The following is a 21,815-nucleotide window of genomic DNA, read 5'->3' as shown; positions in this document are numbered from 1 at the left end:
CAAACTCCTGACCCCAGGTGATCTGCCTCTGGACGATTCTTATAACCAGGCGGGTCTGGGAACCTCAAGATGGGAGGGAGAGTCTCCAAGGTCTCTTCCAGCTCTGATCTTTAGGCGATGGGATTCTTGGGACTGCCTAGGTCAGTCCGTCTCTTCCACAGTCAGAAGCCCTGGCCCTTGGACATCCTGGAGTGTCCCCCCTTCTGCTCTCTGACCCCCGCCTTCCTCAGCACTGAGGGAGAAAGCGTCGGGTGGCAAAGGAGACCGAGGGCAACAGCAGTTCCAGGATAGATATATTTGTACCTCTGCCAAATATCACCCTTCAAAGATTATTCATTGCAGCACCATTTGTAATAACTGAAGACTGAGAATAAAGACTGGTTTAAATAAATTATGGTTCATTTTGTGACATTATGCAAATGCAAAGAGAATGAAGATGCTCTTTATGTACCGATATGGAACCATCTCTAAGATAGATGATTATATGAAAAAAGCAAGGTGTAGACAGTGTGTGTAATATGCAACATTCAGGTAAAAACAAGAATACGTATATATAATTACTCATGTATGCAGAGAATGTCTCTGGGAGGACACTTACGAAATTGGCAAAATGGTTGCCTCTGGGAGGGAATCCAGTGGCCGGGGACGGGGTGGGAGGGGACATTGTATTCCTATTTGTACCTTCTGAGTTCTGTGTAAGCAACATCTGCTCAAAAACATTTAACATTTTAAAAGGCTTTCCACGGGCTTTTTCAAACTGCACTGCTACTTCCACCCCATCCCTGGTTCCCATACAGCCCCGTGGCTGGAACTGGATGTATCTCTCAGGTGCGTGTGGTGGAAAAGGGTGGGACTCCTGTGACCAAGTCTGGTCTCCCTTTGCACCCCCAGGACAGTCCCATGCCCAGTGCAAGCGGCTGCCCGATGAGCACAGGGAGAAGGAAGGAAGGAACAAGGACCCATTTCATCACCATCAGAGCTTGCCCAGTGCCCCATTGGTCCAGTCCGCCCTTGAGGGTGCCTGCTCATGGGCCATTTCCAAGTCAACAGCTCCAGTTCCCCAGTCAGCTTTGCTAGGGCAGGGCCTTGACATTAGCCTCTGGCTCCCTGACTCCAAGAAGCAGGCACACAACTCTGCTGGGGACCCTGGACCCCCCTTCATATGGGCAGCCTCGTTCGGCTCAGCCTCACCTCCTCATTGAGGATCTCCTGGCACTCGGAGTAATTCACGCGGGCGGCCCAGCTGCCATTGGCCAGGCACTCCCGGTAGCCATTGTCTGGAAAAGGAAGAGAGAGGCAGTGATGGCAGGGCAGCCCGGGCCCCTGTCTGACCATCCTGGCCCAGATGGATGCATAGATGGATCTGTAGATGGCCAGCACAGGCACCTGCTGGCTGGGGGCTGTGGAGTAAAGCTGGGGAGAAGGGCTTCCTTACCACCCCCATCTTCCTGCCTCTTTCTGCCCACTGGCCTCCCGCAGGGGTTGGTGGCTCTCCCGATGCCCACCTGTGGACCTGGCTCTGCCCACTCAAGCTGGCACAATCATGCCCACAGGACTGGCCCATGGACAGGCTTGGCCAGCTCCCTGGGCTGTTTCCTTTGAAGTCCTTATGTGGTGGCAGATGATGGGAAGGTGCTCTTCTGAGAAATCTCCTGTTCAGGGGTCTTGTAAGACAGCAAAAAATGGTGAGACCTCATGAGTCAATTTTCACAAGGCTGGGCATGACACGGTGGAAGGGTATGCGGTGACAGCTCACGTGGCAGGTGGCATGACAGGGTTTCTTGTGGTAGAGCCATCTCACAGAGGCTGCCGTGGGAGGTCCTCCCTGGCCGTGCTGCACATGGGGGCTCAGAGTTCACAGGGCAGATCTTGGGGAAAGTCCCCAGGGGGGCACTTCTCCATAGCGGTCCTGTGTTGGAAGGTCGTGGTGGGTGGGTGGGGGGAACATCCATGATGGAAGTCTCTTGGACAGAAAATGACAGGTGACAGGCGTGTGTGGGGAGATGTCATCACTCAGGTCTGCCACAGCTGCTCCTAGCCTGGCCCATGTCACTCAAGGAAGAAGGCAGCAGAGTGGCCCAGGGACATATGGAGGTTCATGCCGTCACCGGCCTGGATTGTGGCCCAGAACCTGTCACCTTCTAAGGAGATGGGGAGGGGCCCTGTGAGCTGAATTGATGCCTGACTTTAGGGTCCTGGGATGGGCAGAGCTGCCCAACGTGTTCCCCTCGCCCTCCTTCCTGCCTACCAGGCTCGAGCTCCAGAGTCCTGAAACCCAGCTGGGAAGGGACAGCATGAGTTCTAAATTCCATCTCATCTTCTCTGCTGGCAGAGGTCGCCCCACCCCACCCCATACCCGGCTCTGGCCTCACTAGCTCTAAACATGCTTCGTTGAGTTAATTCTGGCTCTGACTCCAGGGAGAACTGCCTGGCAGAGAAATGAAGCCCTGAGCATCTCCCCTGGAGTCTCCCTCACTGTAGGCCTTCCTGTGGCTCCCACTGGCCCACGGGGCTGGGAGAGGGCTGGGAAAGCTGCTGGAGTCCCAGTCCTTGAGTCTGGAGCCCCATGGGGCAGAAACCTGTGAGGGTCTAGAGGCTGGGGCCCTGGGACCAGCCCAGCTGCTGCTGTGCTGCGTGAGTGACCTCTGGGGACCCCTTCTCATTTATAAAAGGAGGGCCTGGACCAGCGATCCCCAAGGGACCATCCAGCCTGGGCGCTGCCTCTGCTGACAGCATCAGGACAAGAGGGTGATGACAGGGAGCCCGTTCTGGCCTCCAGGGCTGAAAGGTAGCTGTGGCCTCTTCTCTCTCGCTCTCCTCCCGTCCATTCCCCTCCTAGGTCCCTCTGCTGAGTAGCTGCTCAGCTACAGCTGGCCAGTGGGAGATCTGGCTAAATGGATTTTTAAGGCTCTTCCATGTCAGTGGACCGCAGTCTCGGGGAGCCTCAGGCCCTTGGGCAGAGTTGGTGAAGAGGCTGCTGATCCTCTCCTAATTGCTAAATGAGGGATGAGTTACCGGAGGGCTGAGGCTCACCCAGCAGGTTTTCACGGAGGTCTGAGGGGAGGGGGAGGCGAGGAACCAGGGCAACCCAGTGTCTCAGCCATGGCTGGGACGTCCCGGGACCAGAGGCTGCTCTGAAATACCTCCAAGGAAAGGGGCTTGGGGACAGAGATCTGGTTGGAAGGGGCCCGGGGGTGGTGGGATGGGGGTGGTGGTTCTTGAGTTAAGAGGCAGCATGGAGTAGTGCTAAGAGTGTGGCCCCTGGACCCAGACAGTCTAGGGTCAAATCCTGGCACTACCTTCCACTAGCTGTGTGACCTTCGGCAAATCCCGAAACCTGTCAGTTTCCTCCTCTGTAAGTTAGAGCCTCTGAATAGCGGCTCCTACTTCAAGAGTTGAGTATTTTTAGTTAACATCCACAAGGTGCTTGGAACCGTACCTGGCATGTGATGTTGGCTGTTATTTTTATTATTATTGTCTTGGAGCTATATTTATATAACCTTACACGAGACTCAGAGCGTGTCACTTGTCCCCATCAAAGGGTACTGGTGGATATTGTGGGAGAAGCCCCCTTTGCTCAACACCCTTGCCCGCCCCTTGGTATGTGAGGGAGAGCCAGGAGTCCCGCCAGAGGCTGCGTCACCCAGAGAAAGCAGGCTTTGATAGGGAGAAAGGAGGTGATCCGAAAGAAAGCAGGCCCAACAAGCAGGGAGCCGTTGCCAGGGAGGATGCGACCTCCTTGTCTTTAATTGCTGAGCTGAGCAGTCCTCCCAAAGAATCACGGGAAAATGGATATTTTTGGAAATGCTTCCCATCCCTTTGAAGATCGGATGCAGCAGGAGGGAGGGCATTAGGGAGAAGGCCTAGACGTCCTGGCAGCAACTCATCAGTAAATGGATTAATTAGTGCTTAATGATGAGGTGCAGCTCTGGGTACCCACTTGCGACTGATTGCATGGGCATGCTACACCTCATCTGGCACTAGAGGCACCTGGAAAGGGGTCTTCCAGCCCTGCCCTGACAGACTGATCCCAGGTCGAGGGGCCATCACCCCAGCTCCTTTCCTGAGATCACAGAGGGAAGCGCAGGGGAGCCTAGAGAGCACCACACCCAATCCTCCTACCCATTCTGCAGGTGGAGAAACTGAGGCCCAGAGAAGGTCTGTGCCAAGGGCTCCTTAACCAGCTGCAGATGCAGCTGGAATGAGAACCTAGGACTCCTGGCTGCCACTTCGGGCAGGGCCAGCAAGTGAAGTGTGTGCCCAGGCACTGAGGGCTGGAAATGTTTATTTGGAGCGTGTCAAGTAACCCTTTGCAACGGGAGTAGAGGAAACTCATGGTGGGTGGCCAGGGCTGGCTGCAAAAGGCAACAGGGCCATGACTACAGAGAGCCTGGCAGGCCCCACCCAGGAGCACGGGCCTGACCACGGAGGCCACAGAAGAGTGGATTCCAAGTGAAGGAGCGACCGACTCAGATCTGAAACCTGAGGCTGGGCAGTGGCGCTGGGGAGTGGGGGCAGGTAGGGCCAGACACAAGAATCACTCTGGAAGTAGACATGACAGGATCTGGTGCCTCCTCCCGGAAGCCTCTCTGATGTGCAGATGCTGCCTCCTTCCTAGGGGCTCCAGAAGGACTCAGTCCCCAGCATCGTGAGAGTTCTCGTCCCTGGGCTGTGACCCTGCCTGCAGGCTCTGAGACCTCTGATAGATTATTAGCTTCTCTGTGCCTCAATTTCCTTATTATCAAATGGGCCTGACTATACTGGGAGCTGGCCAACTGTGCACCCCTTGGACTGACCTGGCCAAGAGGCTCTTCTTCCTTTCTGCACTTCCTACCCTTGGTCCCCAAGCCCCTCCCAGTGTGTCTTCTCCCTCTCCCAGGTCCCTCCCATGGCCAGGACATGGTACAGACACACGAGACTGCTGGATCTGGCTGCCCCAGCCTCCTGCCCTGCCCTGGCCTCCCAGGTCATTCCCTGGGGAGTCACTCTCTGGCTGGGTCTTCCCACTCCTCTGCTGTAGCCCCCAACTTTAAACCCCCAAATCCATCTGGTAGAGGAAAGAAGGGCAGAAGAAGGAATTCGGGAGGTTTTTGAGCTGGGAGACATCTTAGAAGCCAAGCCATCCGGCCCTCTCCATCCTCAGGTGAGGGGCTGAGGGCCAGACAAGGGGCAGCAATGTGCTGGGAGGCCACACAGTGAGTCCTGGAGTAAACTACATGGTGTCTGGGCTCACCCCGTGCCCTCTTGGGGCTCTGAGTTCAAGACCACCAGGATCCAAGGGTGCACACAGGAGGCCCCAGTTGCAGGGATCAGGCCCCCAGCCTCCCCTCAGGTAGGTTAGGGGCCCTGGCCCACAGCTGTTGCTCTTTTGATAAGCAGGGACCTGGGTCATTGACAGGGGAGAGCAAATTAATTCTGAGAGTGGCAGGCAGAATAGCAGGGAGCTGCAAAGCCCAGCCATGGGGGTTCTGGGCCTCCGGGGAGCCAGGTGTTTACATGAGGATCAAGTATCCGATGGACCCTGGGTCAGTCCTGTCGTGTCCCCACTCCACCTATGAATCCAGGATGCAAGTTGAGCCCCTGCCTGTGCATCTACAACTCTGGGTCCCCCGCCTCCTGGCTGGAGGGCTGGGGTAGGCCTCAGAACCTCTCGACTCAGGGTTCTTATCCACACGGCTGGGGCTCTGATGATTCCTGCCCTGCTTCACGGTATTACAGCAGGGCTCAAACAGACTAACCTGAAGTTTAATGGCAGAAGGGAGTGCCAGACAGACGTGGATGCAAATTCCAGCTTCACCCCTTACCAGCTGCCAATGGGGCAAGTTCCCTAACCTCCCTGAGCCTCAGGGGCCTTAGTTATAGGAGGCGTGATAGTGTCTTGCAAGGGTATTGTGAGAATCACCAGTAATGAGCACAGGGCACTCGGGAGAAAACAGCGCTGACCTTTGGAAAACAGGGGCGATCCCCACAAGAGATATTACTGTTATTGGCATCATCATTCTTACTTCCCCCACCTCCAAGCTCTCCCCATCCTGTCCCACCTCCCAGCAGATGGTCCACCCTCCACGTCTTCCTTACTTGTGGTGTTGTAGCGGACACCATAGAAAAAGGCAGGGCAGGGCCGAACAACTAGCTGCCCTGCGGGGCTGCGGGGCCAGCAGGTGCCAATGAGGTCCACGGATGCGTTGCACTGCAGTCCTGGGGGCAGAGATGACTGGTAAGGCACAGCAAGATATCCGGCCAAGGCCCCAAGCAGGCAGAGGACATTCCAGAGTTCTGCCCACCTCCCCACTGGTTCCCACTCACACCAACTGGGGACAGGATGACAACAATGACCAGTGCAGAAATGAGCTCATCCTATGCAAAGAAGACACAAGGGGAAGAAATCGGAATTTGATGCTATGGTACTAGGGAGCCAGCATGGGTTCCAGAGCAGAGGAGGAACAGAAATGAATGGAGGTGGTGTTAAAAGCTAAGGTCCTGGCATTTAGAAGAAGCTTGGGCATGCTTCTGGTCCCCTGCTCTGTAGCCTGAGGACACTTCCTTGGCCCCTCACATGGTGATAGCCTGGAGCTCTGAGACACCACAGGAACACCCTGGAACAGACCCATCCAACCACTCACTGATCCAGCCCCTCACATGTCTCTGCAATCAAACCACATCTACCCTGGCCCTGCAGGGAAGAACCAGCTAAATAAAGTTGGCCCTTCTTCCGGCTGGCCTGTTTCTCCTTCCAGCGGGCCTGTTCCTTCTTCCGGCTGGCCTGTTAACCACACTTACTGACCATACATTGTGTGTACTTTGTTCTGTGCAGGGCCCTAGGACAGGATTGATGGAGAAGTGAGCTATGGAGAGGAAAGGGAGGGAGACACCATCTGAGGGAGTGGAAAGGGCACTGAACTGGGAGTCTGGGCCCACGGCTTCAGAATGGGCTGTGCCACTAATTTGCTGTGTGACCATAGGCAAGTCACTTGCCCTCTCTGGGCCCTAGTGTCTTGTCTTCATCTATAATAAAATAAAGTGGTTGAACCAGATCAGAAATTCTTAATCTCAGCCCACTGGAAACTTCAACAGTTCGCAGAGACCCTGAATGTAATGAAAATAATGGTGTATACATGCATTTTAATGGGGAAAGCGGCCCATGGCTTTCATTAGATTCTCAAAGGGGTCTGTGACTCAAAGAGATATAAACACCCGAACTAGAAAGAGGATGTCAAAGGCCCCTTCCAAATATTTGCTTTTTGGAGGGGAGAGAGAGAGAGAGAGAGAAAGAGAGAGAGAGAGAGAGAGAGAGAGAGAGAGGATGTTGGGGCAGAGTTGAGGCCCCAGTGACATTCAGGAGGGGAGGGCGGGTATGGCCTCCAAAGGGTGGGGGCTGGCACAGTCCTGGCACCTCCCTGAGGCTGCCCCTTCTTTCTCTGCCTTTTAGTGCCTCCCTCTGAGTGAGGCTGGCACACCAGTCCTCTTGAGCCCTAGTGTCTCCAGGTTAATAACCTAGAATTGGCACAAGCGTGGACGGACAAGCCAGGGAGGGCCAGGAACCATGAGCCAGTGCGGGTGGGGGCAGCCTCTTCAGGCTTGGGCCGAGGCCTTAGCAGCTGCCAAGCCCTGGCCGGGGCCTGCCTGCCATCTCCTCCCCAAATTAGCTTGTCCCCAATCTCTCAGGAAACAGCGCTGGGTTAAACTGGCTTCCTTTCCCTGTTGGACTCAGGGCAGTGCCGAGCAGCGCTTGTACCAAATGCTGGTTTTTCTTTCTAATCAAAGCTATTCATAGGGCATTTGTGCAAATCAGGACTCAAGGGGCAGAGGTCTTCAGGCCAAGTGGCTTAATTGAAAGAGAAAGAAATCTGGATTGGGGCTTAATGGACACGAGGTGACTGCGGGCCAGGCGGCTGGAGTGGGCCAAGCCCAGGTGCTGTGCCACAGCGGAGTCTCTGTGAATGCCATCACGGAGTGGCGGTGGAAGCAGGGGAGTGATGAAGCAGGGCCATCTGAGGCAAGGGCGTGCCATGCTGGGATTTTCACCTGTCCTAGATCCTGCTGACAGTGTTGAGCCCGGGGACAGGGACTTGGGGAGAGAGCTGGGAGCATGTGGTCGTGGGGAGGGGAGGATCGTATAGGGGCCACGCCCTGCCGTTTCAAAGCTCTTCTTCATCTATTTCATTTGATCTTCATACATCCAGCAATGTCATTATTTCCTTTTCACAGAGGAAGAAATTGAGGCCCAGGGAAGTTAGGTGACTTTTCCAAGGTCATGGGTCAATGGGTGAAAGAACCAAGACTCATAGGCAGGCATTTTGGACTCTAAATCTAGTGCTCTTTCCATTATGCCACATTGTGAGTCAGTCATGGGGGTGAGGGACAGTTAAGGGGGCAGCAGGAAGGGAGCAGCGTTTGTTGAGGGATGACTGTGTGCCAGGCACATGTCAGCTGCATGACATATGCCATCTCATTTAATGGCACCATTGTACCTTTCTCAGTAGCTTGCTCATTTACTCCTCACTCATTCATACACACTATCTAGTGAGCTAGGCTTAAATGTAATGTTCCACGTGGCAGCGTCTGGAATGCACACACAGAACACACCCTCTCCGTCAGTGTGGCACCTGCCCTCCCTTCTTCCCTTCCACGGCCAGTCTTATCACGACTTGCTTTCACAAGGCACGTAGGGCAGGAAAGGACTCGGCACCCGCCACAACCAGGACCAGGCCAGAGCCGAGGCAGAAGCCAGCCACTCAGGATGGGCCTTCTGGCCTAGAGAACCTGCACCGGCCACTGCTGGGAGGGCTAAGGGCTCTAACCAAAGGCCTGACCCGGTCCACAGCTGGCTAGGGACGTGGAGACCTTCAAGGGGCAGGCAGGTCAGAAGCCATTTGTCCTTCCTCTGTGGTACGGTTCCCAGCCACCTACTATGCCACCATGGGTGCTAATTCTCTCTTGTTTTACAGATAAGAAAATTGAGGCCAAAGTGGTCAAATGGCTTATTCCAGGACAATCAGTAAGCAAAGATACTGAGACGGGAGTGGATTTTCAATGCTCATCTTTTGATGCCAGCTCAGGGTGCTGCCCACAGCTGCACAGCTGGCCCTGATCCGGGCAGCTGCCCCTCGAGTGTAGAGCTGCGCCCCGGTCTCAGCGACTCCAGTTCCCCAGCAGCGCTGCGCCTCCCCTCCCTCCTGGCCCCCGCAGCTCATAAGGATGTGTAGAGGGGGCGCCCGGGACACAGCATCGGTCGTGATCTTTACATTAAGAGCCCAGAAAATCCTGGAAGGAATTGAAAGTCTGTGTGAGACGCCAAGAAAGGGCGAGAGAGGCTGCAAGAACGGGGAGGAGAAGTCAAATGAAGAGGGACGAGGAGACAAAGTTCCCCCTTCCCCAGTGAAAGGTCAGCGCTCCCACGGGGTCAGGTGCTGGGGGTGCGGGGTCGGGGAGGGGGCATGGCCAGAGGCGCGAGGGCCTCAGCCGTGGAGTGGAGTTAGAAGAGAGGGGACCTAGAGGTCAAGGGCAGGGAGCAGGCAGCAGGAAAGGGCCTCAGCCGCGGAGTGGAGTTAGAGGGGAGGGGACCTAGAGGTCAAGGGCAGGGAGGAGGCAGCAGGACAGGACTTCAGGCGCCATGCTCCTGGCCAGTTGGCACTGTCCACTGGACTTCCTGGCCTGGGACAGCCTTGTGGGCTCGGTGCCTTCCCACAATGCCTCGGGGTCCTGCCCTCTCTGGGCCTCAGTGTCTCTGTGTCTGAAATCCCCACAAGGGATTTCAGATCACCGTCCTGCGGACACCGTGTCCGGGGAGGAGAGTGGGGGCGGTCCCTGGGATCCGGCAGGGACAAGGCCTCAGAAGGGAAATGGTGTATAGGACTTGAGGGAGAATATTAGTTGGACACTGCTATAATATATACCAGGCACTGTGAAGGGTGCTTTGCATGACACAATTCATGCCACTCATTTAAGCCACCCGACTACACTGAGGAGGAGCAAACAGGCAGAGAGGGAGGGAGGTGGGAGGCCAAGTGGGCCAGGAGACAGGTGGAGAGAGAGAGGAAAGACGAGGGAGAAGACATTAAGGAAGAAATGGGGAGAGGCAGGCGGAAAGTCAGGAGAAGGAGGCACAGAGAAAGATCATTTCACAGGTGCTGGGGACACAGGGTGTCCATCCCCTAGTTGGGAAGGGGAGAAAGCAGGAAGTCAGTTTCTGGGTCACCCAGCTTGATGGCTATAAGGAACTCAAGGACCTCAAGGACCTTCTGATTCTTGGGCCAATGTCCCCTCCCTCCAGTCCCAGTGCCACAAAAGCCTGACTTCTTCTGCTCTCCTGGCAGGTGGAGGTATTTTCCCACTCAGCTGTCATAGTCCTGGGATGAGGAGGAATTTGGACCACAGTAATCTAACCTTGCAAATAGCCAAGCCAATTTACCAGCCAGCTACACAAAGGCAGAGGTGCTGTTAGATGCCAATGCCTCCTGACAGCTCCCTGTCCTGCAGTGCCTCTCCTGGTCAATTAAGGAATAATGACTTTGCTCTTTATTTAACAAGTACAGTTGTTTCTCCATATCCATAGGTTTTGGGGAAAAGTACTGAACACGTACAGACATTTTTTCTTGTCATTATTCCCTAAACAGTACAGTATAGTAACTATTTATATTTATATAACGTTTATATTGTATTAGGTATTAGAAATAATCTAGAGATGATTTGAAGTATACAGGAGGATGTGCATAGGTTACATGCAAATACTACTCCATTTTATATCACTGACTTGGACATCCCTGCATTTTGATATCCATGGGGAGTTCTGGAACCAGTCTCCCATGGATACCAAGAGACAGCTGTTATTTACTGACTACCTAAGAAATGTTCAAGGGACTTGGGATATAATAACGAATAAAATAAATGCCCTGTCCTCATGGTGCTTACATTCTAGTGGGGAGGCAGCAAACACACACACGCACACGCACAGTCACACACACATTTCTGTTAACCAATGAGAAATACTATGGAAAAAAACTAAGCAGTGCAAAGAGATAAAGGCTGACAAAGGTGCTATTTTAGTGTGGTGTCTTCTAAATTACTACCAATTAAGCAGATACCTAAAGGAAGTGAGGGAGAAAACCTGGGGGGAAAGTGTTCTCGGCAGAGGCAACTGCAAGTACGAGGGCCCTGGAAGAGGTGCGTGCTTGGTGGGTCTGAGGTGTCAATGTTCCTATTGCTCTGTGGCTCATTCCCTCATTTACAGGGCAGGTAGACACCTTCAGGGTCTTTCCTGACTGGGGATGTGGGAGTAGAACCAACCCACTCACCAGCCCTGGTCACCACAGGCCTTCAGGTTGGGGGCAAGCTGGGGGGAGTCAAGTGGGCTAAAGTAATGCAAAAACCGGTTCTATATATTTCTCCTTCCCCACACATGCACAGAACAAATGCATGGGAACCGCATTCTGCTCAGACTGCCTCAAATCCCTGCAAAGGGAGAGCAGAGGAGAGGGGGCAGTATGGAGGGCTCCACCTGCCAGGGAAGAAATCCTGCCGGGTCAGGGTCCTGGGAGGGCTGCTTTAATGAACAGGTAAGAATCCTTTGAAGGTGGCCTATTTAATGCTGTGCACAATCGGGCACTGGCTTCTTCCCCCAAGTAGGTTACGCAGTTTGCCTCCCATCAGGCTCAGGGTCCACATGTGCTTGGCAGATCCGCCCATGGTGGATAACTTCAGAGGAAGCTGGAACCTGGCTCTGTCTCAGTTATGTCGGGTCTCCCATCAGCGGCTTCTGGAGGTGAGCACTTGGCAGCAGCCCTGTGGCTGGGAAGCCCTTCCCCCTATTTGGCTTAAAATTAGGAGGGGGACTCAGCCCAGGCTGTCCAGAGGGGGAGCAGCCAGGTGGCCCAAGGGCAGCCTGTGAAACACATATTCTTGTCCAGTCAGTGGAATGTGCTATGGGATGAATGGGCAGGGCCTCTGCCTGGGTTCCCTGGCATGGAGAGGGTGGCAGAAACCTTGTCTTTGCTCAGCCATCTCATGGCTGAGCTGCCTTCTCTTTGGCTGGCAGAGAAGAAAGATGCCTGTGTAGGGTGTGTGATCCATCAGGACAAGAGGATGGCCCTCCCGTCCTGCGGGTTTCTGGGCTCTTCACTTTTGTCTTCCCAGCAGCTAGTACAATGCCAGGCATATAGGAGGCATGGAGGAAAATATGGGGCCATGTGCACACCTAGTGTGGGTGTGGGTGGCACTGCACCCCTAGACGGCTGACTACAGCGGGCCCTGGGCACCCTGGCTCTGAGTGGCCACATAACGCGGTACTGGTGGCAAAATCTGAAATCAGACCCACATGGTTTATATCCTGCAGCCACTGCTTAGTAGATGCTTAGTGTGTTTGGGCAACTTGTTTAACTTATCTGAGCCTTAGGTTCCTCTACTGTAAAATGTGGATAAAAATATTTCCTGACTACAGTATTGTAATGATTGAATGAGATTAAAGCACTTGGAATGGTTTCCAACACATAGTGGCCACTAAATAAATATTAGCTATTATTATTATTATTCTTATTTGAGACAGAGTCTCACTCTGTTGCCCAGATTGGAGTGCAGTGGCGTGATCTCAGCTCACTGCAACCCTGGCCTCTCAGGCTCAAGCGATTCTCATGCCTCAGCCTCCTGAGTAGCTGGGATTATAGGCGCCTGCCACCACGCCCGGCTAATTTTTTATTTTTTATTTTTAGTAGAGACGTGGTTTCACCATGTTGGCCAGGATGGTCTCGAACACCTGATCTCAAGTGATCCTCCCGCCTCGGCCTCCCAAAGTGCTGGGATTACAGGCGTGAGCCACCATGCCTGGCCTAGCTATTATTAATTATCATTCACTACCTTAGGACCAGAGATGATAACTGATGACCCCAGGTAACTGTCAACTCAGATTCTATTTGTCTGTGATGTCGTTAGTAAATAATTCTATTACTTCCTGGCATTGTTATATTCATGTCATGATTTTATGAGTCGCCAAGTCTGTGGTCTGCCACATGATAGGCCTCAGCCCTGGGGACCCACTCTTTCCCAGTTCCTGGCATGAGGCATGTGAAAGGCCCCCTCAAAGGCCCTGGCTTAGTGCCAGCTGCCCCAGCCAGACACCCATCCATCTGTCTCGGCCCCTCTGCCCCACCCTCACCATCTGTCTCTACCAGTGCCCGTCAGTCTGGGTAGGTCTCCGAGTCAGAAGACAAACGGCCCATTATCAGAGGCCATTGTGGAGGGTGATGGATCGCGTGCCATGCAGCCAGGCAGGCTGGGCTGGGCTGGGGGCACTGGCACGGAGTACAAATCACCAGGGAATGAACGCTATTCATCATGGCCTGCTGGTTCTAAGGACAGGTGACACCTTCGTGGGCTCAGGGATGTCTCTCCTCCTGAGCATAACGAACAAGTTGATAGAGTCTGACCTGACCCCAGAGCATGGTGGGCTGGGGATAGGGCCTTTCCTCTCGGGCCTAGCCTCTGAGCAGCTCTCCTCCCCCTCCGCGTCTCTCTCTCCTAGAACTCCAGACTCACGCTCGAGAACTTACTTCCCCATTCCCCAAGCACAGCTTAACCAACTTTGCAGCCAGATGCTCTGGGCTCCCAGTACCTTCCCCGTTTCCCACTCCTCCCTCCTCACTTCTCCCCGGTCCTTCTGCCAAACTCACCTACTGGTCCTTGCTCACTTCCTGCTGTAGCTCACAGCACTGGCTCTTTTCTGCCAGTTCATACTAACAGTGTCTCTTAATATTCACCTTGAAACTTCCTCCTTCAGGAAGCCTCCCTGGATTTGCACCACCCCTGCCTAGCCTCCCTGCTCCCTCCCTTATTATGAGCAATTACTGGCAAGTACCTTCCCTTCATTCCAGCTATACAGTAAGCCCTTTAAAAGCCTGCTGAGGCTGAGACAGGAGGATCACCTGAGCCCAGATCTGGCCTGCAGTGAGCTGTGATTGTGCCACTGCACTCCAGCCTGGGCAACAGAGATCCTGTCTCTACAAAACAATTTAAAAAAATTAGGCCAGGTGTGGTGGTGTGCACATAGTCCTAGCTTCTTAGGAGGCTGAGATAGGAGGATTCCTTGAGCCCAGAAGATCGAGGTTGCACTAAGCTATGATTGTGACATAACTTAGTCACAGGGGTCTCACTCAGCCTAGGTGATAGAGTGAGACCCCATCTCTAAAACCAAACCAAACCAAACCTAGTACTGGCATGACACTCTACAGTTTACAGTTTGTGAAATATTGCCATAAAACTTAGCACACTGAATCTCATAAGAGACCTTGGGGCAGGTAACAGCCCCCCTATCCCTCTACACTTAGACGAGGTGAGGTTCAAGGGGGTTGAGGGTAAGGTCATCCCTGTGGCTACCAGTACCCGCCTCTAATCAGGACATGACCAGGCACCTTCTGTGCGCCAGCACAGGAACCCAGTGTGCCTTCTCCAAGTCCAGGTCTTGTTCCTCTGCTCCCCAGGCTCTCCCTAGTGAAGGAACAGCTAGCCAGGAAGCAGATGCCCTGAGTTATAGAGGCCTCCTGTCCCCACAGAGCCAGCTTCAGAAATGAAGGCCTCCTGCCTGCCTGCAGACACTTGCATCTGTTTCTTCACTAGCATGCGTCTTGCACTCTGCCTCACTGCGCATGCATTTGTGGATTCGACCCCCAGACTAGACTGTGAGCCCCTCTTGTTTGCCCCAGTGCCCTGCCTGGGGCCTGCTGTGTGGTAGGTGCTTCATGAAAGAGTTGGTGTGAATCAAGGAGAGGCTTGAACACTTAAATAGAAGGTCCACAAGCCTCCCAAAGACACTCAGGGGCAGGGACCCTCTCCGTTTTTGCCCCAGCAGCAGCCACGGCCAGGACCACACCCAGAGTTTTAAAAGACATGCCCTTGACAGCCCAAAGACCTAGATTTGGATCCCAGTCAATGCCATGTACTGACCACGCTGTGCCATGGGGGTTATGTAACTCTTCTGTGCCTCCGTTTCCTCAACTGTACAAATGTTGGGCTTTAAACTCTTGTGAGGATAAAATAAGGTGATTATGCAAAAGCACTCTGTAAATGGTAAAGTGATGCAGATATTAATAATATTTGCAGCCATGCTGTCTTTTCTGTTGGAGAGGTACACAGCATGGCGCTGGAGACCACAACAAGAAGCAGGGCTGCCCGTGCTTCACTCAGGGCTCTGGCGCTCACTAGTTCTCTGTACCTCAGTTTTCTTATGTGTAAAACGGGGACAACAGCACCTACCTCAGAGGGACGTTGAGCAAATTGGGTTAATACAGCTCCAGTCCTCGATCAGTGCCTGGCATGTGTTAGCACCGTGGAGTATTATACTCTGGGGATTTTTAGCTGCAGACTGTGGCAGCCTTTCTTCCTCCCTTGAAGCCTCCCCGAGTCACAACTCAGCAGCAAGGGCTGGGAAGACTTCCCCTGTGCCCACCCTAAAGCAGGGAAGATGACTACTCAGAATCCTTACTGCAAACTCCAGGTGCCACTAACCAACTGCAGCTCTTCCCTACCAACCTTACACCCAACTTCAGGATCCTTCTCAACACAGCACTCCGTGGAGACGAGAAGAATTGCTTGCAGCCCTGGAGAGGAAATGACTCTGCGAATCCTGCCTTAGGGCATGGTTCTGTGTGCAGGCTCTGGCAGGCCTGGGATGGGGGGCATTGTCGTGACCAGGAATCTTGCAGGAGGGGGTTGAGGGGACTCACCTGAGATGTTGCTGGCCAGGGACAGGCTCTCGCAGTGCTGGTCCTGGAGGGAGGCAGAGATGGGGTTCAGCCCCAGAAGGAGAAGGGCCTGCAGGCACAGGAGGCAAAGGACACATTAGGTAGGTGCCATGAGCCATGAGCCTATCGCTCCATTGCCCAGGAAAACTGCAGGGGTTACACTACACCTGCCTGCTTTCCCTCCCACCCTGTCACATATCAAGTTGCTTCCCAGACACCCACCCCCCGTCTCCTTTCTCCTCCCTCTGGGTCCTCTCTGCCTGGAGGGCCTGGAGTTGCCCTGCTCATGGAGGGGCCTGGCAGGGAGGCTGACAGGAGCAGGAGCCCAGGCTCCTAGGGAAGAGGTGACTTTTACCCCTAGGGGCTGGGGCGCTACCAGAGGAAGCCACCTCCATCCCCACGGGATCCTGAGCATGGTCCAGCGGTGTCCCACCACGTGCACACACACACCCACCCCCCACTCCCACTGGCCCGCTGACCACCACGGCTTCACAGATCCCCATACGTGCACCCCCTTCCCTCCCTTCCTCCAGAACTGGCCTCTTGTTTTGTGAACTGTTTCCCGGGCCCTCATCCCTGCCTGCCTAATTATCCGTCATCACAAATTGTGCCTCACCATTTATCAAGCTGTTGTACATCTGCCATTGCACAGTTTTCCCTGGGGCTGGTGTGGCTGTGCCTATTTGCAGATGAGGAAACTGAGGCACAGAGAGGTAAGCGATAAATGTGTCTGGAAAGATGGGCATCCTATTCTAAGGCAGACCTTTGCCCTTTAACCTCCCTGAAGGCTCCGTGTCACTCTGATTCCAGAATTTTAGCCCAGTTGGGAAGGGAGTGGCATAGGCCCTATACCTGGAGGACTGACCCTTCTTCAACTAAACCCACCCACACAACCATCACATTACCCTCCTCCCGACAGGGTTAGAGTCAAGAGAGAGGCCGAGTGTCTAGCCCCTCATTTTGCTGTGTTGCCATGGGCAGGTGACTTGACCTGTGTGTGCCTCAGTGTCCTCACCTGTAAAACTGGGCATAATGGTCCTACCCCCTTTAAGCTTACATGATGTATGTATGTAGAAGTCCTTCAAATAGCCCTGCATACTCTGTGGGGGCAGGGGTTTTGTTCATTGCACTCAATTTTGCTGAAGAAATGAATGAATGACATTGTGTTTCTGGTATACCATAGGCACTCATGAAGGATATGTTGACTGATCTGAACTTGGTGGTTTTTATTTAGTTGTTGGAGGAGAAGTGGCTGTTTCCCCTGGGATTCTATTCAAGAGGGATTAAGAAGCATGAGTGAGGGGCAGGGAGAGGGGAGCATTGTAACCGGCCCTTCCCTCTGGCTCTGGGGAGCTGGGTGCCCAGCCACCAGCAGAGTTCCCAGACAGGGTGGTGAGCCCGAAGCCCGAGAGGCCTCATGGGAGGCTGCTCCTCTCATCACTTCTCTGCTGTTTCTTCTTGGGGTCCCCTCCTTCTGAGGTCCCCGACCTCATGGCCAGGTGTCTCAGCCCCAGCCCATTTCCGTACCAACTGCAAATTTCACTAAGGAACTTCAGACACAGACCCTTAGCTCTGGAAGCCAACTTAGGATTTCACAGCAGGAAAATGAGATTGGGAGAGAGAGAGGGGGCTTGTCAAGTCCCTTGGTGAGCAAAGCTGCTAGGCTAGGGTGTAGGCTAGAAGCAAGTCGATGGTCAGCCCAGGCAGCACACAGCCTTCTTGCAAGGGGCCAGGACTCCACGTGGTGAGTGCAAAAGTGAAGGGAGCATCGAAAAACTTGGTCGTCAAGATACGGAATATTTTAACATAATTTTTTTTAAATAAAAATTAACACCAAAAAATCCATGATGAGCAAAATATTAAAAACTTTTTAAAGGAAAGATAGGCTCAGTAACAGTGCCGGCCATGTTGGAGCTTGGGGCAAAAAAAGAAAAAGTCAGGAATAATATTAAAATATTATCTATCATGGCTGGGTACAGGAGCTCACACCTGTAATCCCAGCACGTTGGGAGGCGGAGGCAGGTGGATCACCTGAGGTCAGGAGTTCGAGACCAGCCTGGCCAACATGGTGAAGCCCCTGTCTCTACTAAAATAGAAAATTAGCCAGGCATGGTGGCAGGCACCTGTAATCCCAGCTACTCTGGAGGCTGAGGCAGGAGAATTGCTTGAACCTGGGAGGTTGAGGTTGTAGTGAGCTGAGATTGTGCCACTACACTCCAGCCTGGGTGACGGAGTAATACTCAATCTCAAAAAAAAAAAAATTATCTATTGTGATTACTGAGGTTGCTGGCACCTCCTTCTGGGGTGGGCTTGAGGAAATGCCTCACTTGCTTTACTCCAGTCGGGCCCTGCTCATGCGTCGTCTTCCCAAGCCAGACTCCATCCCTCCTTCCCTGCCCGCCCCGTACCCTCCAGCGCTGTCAATCCTCTCTTCCCTGGACTCCTCTCCATTCACCCTTTTTGGATCTCAGGACCTTCCCCCTGTCCTTAGAAGCAAACTGATCTGCCTTTTCCATGTTCACCTGCCAGGAATGTTCTCCCTTACCTCACCCCACCGCACTCCATGAGGGCCAACCCCTTTCACGGTACCCACTCCCTCCCACTCCTGTGCTGATGATGAAGGCAGACTCTGCTCCCCTCTCTCCCACTCACATTACAAGATCCAGGGGAACAGTGGTCATTCATCGTCACAGCCTGGTCCCCACTACCCATCACTCACCCACATGGTCCCCTGAGTGTGTAGTGCCTGAGTTTGTAGTGGCTTTGTTCACTCCATTCCCTCACTGGCACTCTCACAGGGGACTCTGCCCTGCACCAAGCTCCAGGTTCTGAAGCACAACCCCAGCTCCACACCCCCATCCTGTGCTCTGCACACGGGACACTCAGCAAGATGGCACTGGGGTTAGTCAACTTGCTCCTGGGACTCAGGAGTGATGATAACAAATCCATTCATCTCTCTGGCCTCAAGGAACTTCCAACACTTTATTAATCAGTAATTAAACTTCACGGTCTCCAGAGAGATGGAAAAATATCTTTACCCTCATTTTCCAAGTGAAAACGCAGAAGTAGAGAGAGGAGGAGGCCACCAGGCCAGCCGGTGGCTCTTGCCAGCTAAGCAGAAAGCAAAGTGTTCTCATGACAAAGTTGCACTGCCCGCTCAGCAATCAGCAGGGACCCAGACTCGGCCCTGTCCCCAGAGAGGGGCAGCTCAGATGCTAGGGCCAGAGGCCCCTTCTATTCTAGAAGGGGACTAGAAATCTTTGCTCCTCATTTCCCACCCCACATCTGCCCACGCCACCTCCCAACACACACACACTCTCTCTCTCTCTCTCTCTCTCTCTCTCTCTCTCTCTCTCTCTCTCAAACTAGGACTCCCAAAGCCAGCTAAGCCACAGGCAAATTAAAGAAACTGGAGACACTGGCCAGGCATGGTAGCTCACGCCTGTAATCCCAGCACTTTGGGAGGCCGAGGCAGGTGGATCACCTGAGGTCGGGAGTTCGAGACCAGCCTGGCCAACATGGTGAAACTCCCGTCTCTACTAAAAATACAAAAATTAGCTGGGCATGGTGGCACGTAACTGTAATCCCAGCTACCCAGGAGGCTGACGCAGGAGAATCGCTTGAACCCAGGAGGTGGAGGTTGCAGTGAGCCGAGATCGCGCCACTACACTTCAGCCTGGGCAACAGAGCAAGATTCCGTCTCAAAAAATAAATAAATAAATAAAATAAAATAAATAAAAAAGAAAGAAAAGAAACTGAAGACATCCTATTTGACAATATCAGCCCCATTGCCTGACATTCCATTTATCCATCTAATCCTTAAGCTGTGCTTTGTGCTCTGGTCTTTCAGATCCCCCATCGCGAAGGCACATCATGTTCTATTCCCATCCAATTACTTATCATCTCCCAGTATCTGGGATCCTTCTCATGTCTGCAACCCTCTGCCCATGCAGTCTGTGCCACCCTCCTGGTCACCTGGTCAACTCTCCATTCTTCAGAGGCCAGTTCCAGGGCCCCTCCGCTTAGCAGTACCTGCCCAACCCTCCAAAGCAAAGCAGCTCAGTTCTCCCTCCAATGTACCCCTTTTCCCAGTGCACTCTGTACACCCACTGGACCCTGTGCTCATGAGGCTCACGAGTAGAGCCCTTGGACCAGCCTAAGTGCATGAAAACCACCTTGGCACAAAGCACTTAGGACCCAAGACACTAATTAGATGGCAAATATACAGGCTGGAAGTTCTTATTCTCGCATCTTAACGTCCTGTCATGCAGAGGAGCAGAGCAAATCTTGTTTTGTCAGAAAACGAAGCCAAATGCCAGGCAAAGGGCTAGTCTGCTCTTGGCTGCCTAGAACCCTGACACTTGGGTCTCTTTCTTGAATGTGATGGTTCACACAGCCATTTTCGACACACAGAGGACTGCTGTTGCATTATGCAAAGAAAAATGCTTCTTAAAATTCCCAAACCAACCTTTTCCTCTCCAGAAAGGTCTGCTCTGTAGCAGAATCTGTGCCTGTGCCACCTCTTGCTCTGGGGAAGGTTTGTGAGGGCTTCTGCCTTATTCCTGAATCACACTTCTGTGAAAAGTCCCAAGATTTCCTGCGTATTTCCTTCCACCATCTGCTGATCTCCTCTCCAAGCTCCACTGTGGTTTTCTATCTCCATCAACAGGCAATTACTGCACTGGCAGGAACAGGCTCCCAAAGTTTCAAGGATATTGTTTGTTTCCCCTTAAAACGGAGAATTCTGTTGTTTGTTTGCTTTTTGAGACGGAGTCTCACTCTGTCGCCCAGGCTAGAGTGCAGTGGTGCAATCTCGGCTCACTGCAACCTCTGTCTCATGGGTTCAAGCAATTCTCCTGCCTCAGCCTCCCAAGTAGCTGGGATTACAGGCCTGCACCACCACGCCCGGCTAAATTTTCTGTGTTTAGTAGAGATGAGGTTTCACCATGTTGGCCAGGCTGGTCTCAAACTCCTGACCTCAGGTGATCCGCCCGCCTCGGCCTCCTAAAGTGCTGGGATTCCAGGCGTGAGCCACCGCGCCCAGACAACAACAACAACAACAACAACAACAACAACAACAACAAAATGGAGATTCTGAACCTGGGGAACAGGCGGTATGAAGATCTGCAGACAAATGCAGTCTGTGTGTGTAATGAAAACTATTTTCCTGGGGAGGGTTCTTCGCTTCCTCTACTTCTCACCAACAACTAGCACCCCCCAAACAGTGGGAACTACAGTTGAAGCATATGGTAAATGGGGTGAACTGAACATGTCATCTTCTCTGAAATCAAACCAAAGCGCTTTCGGCCTTTCTTGGATGCCTCTTGCTCTTCCACTCCGTCACCAGCCCCAGCCACCGGCGCTCCTTTCAGAACCCAGTTTTCAAGACTTCATGTGATTTATTATCTTCCAACTAGTAGACAAAATCAAAACAGCACTGACGCTGAAGCTGGCAGAGCATGAGGTTCACTCACTGGCTAGTGCCTTGCTCCCGTGCACCAGCCTGGCAGCCCCAAGGCCCCAAATAAAACTTGCATCTCAGCTACAAATCTCTCCACTCACCAAAGAGCCAAACCTTCAAGGTTAAAGTCTGAGGCCAAGGGTGTGTGCGGCTCAATGATAGCACCTTGTAAAAGTATTTGCCAAAGATCTAGAGGGTCCCTGCCATGGAAGGGAAAGCAGACCAGGCGGGTATCATGCTCCCATTTTAAGTCTGGGGTAGTTGATGTGCCCAGTGTCACAGAACTGTTTTTAGGAGCTGGGGTTCAGCAAGCAGGTGCTCCTGCCTGTCTTTCAAGGAGGTGAACCATGAGGAGAGTTGCGCCTTCTGGCTGGCCAGGAGCAGGTCAAGATAGGGCTCTGGCAGAAGGGATGGGCAGGGGAGAGGGAGGTGGTGCAGGAGACTGTGGAGCGGGTGGAGGGCCAGGCTCTGACACGGCCTGCTCCAGCCTGCTGCAGCTGCTACCCACACCCCCACCCCCAGGGCCAGCACAGAATGGGGCTGGAATGAAGCTGCCATCCCAATTCCCAGTGTGATTTTGGCATAAAGGTTCATCACACCCAGAAAATGCTTATTAGAGACCATAA

General features: G+C 53.2%; 1 protein-coding gene across 2 annotated transcripts in view; it reads right to left on the bottom strand.

Moving 5' to 3' along the window:
* Positions 1-21,815, bottom strand: part of CRHR1 (corticotropin releasing hormone receptor 1) — a 51,595-nt gene that overhangs the window by 13,001 nt on the left and 16,779 nt on the right. The window contains exons 2-4 of one of the 2 annotated variants that reach the window (XM_017871616.1): positions 15,711-15,798; positions 6,079-6,198; positions 1,192-1,277 (exon numbers count right to left, since the gene is read on the bottom strand). In XM_017871616.1, the coding sequence (XP_017727105.1) occupies positions 1,192-1,277; positions 6,079-6,198; positions 15,711-15,798 (294 nt within the window). The remainder of the gene's footprint in view (positions 1-1,191; positions 1,278-6,078; positions 6,199-15,710; positions 15,799-21,815) is intronic. The other variant, XM_017871617.1, reaches the window with a different exon arrangement.

Source organism: Rhinopithecus bieti, unplaced genomic scaffold (genome assembly GCF_001698545.2).
Source record: "Rhinopithecus bieti isolate Rb0 unplaced genomic scaffold, ASM169854v2 scaffold_6904, whole genome shotgun sequence".
NCBI lineage: Eukaryota > Metazoa > Chordata > Mammalia > Primates > Cercopithecidae > Rhinopithecus > Rhinopithecus bieti.
This window is presented reverse-complemented; position numbering and strand designations above follow the sequence as displayed.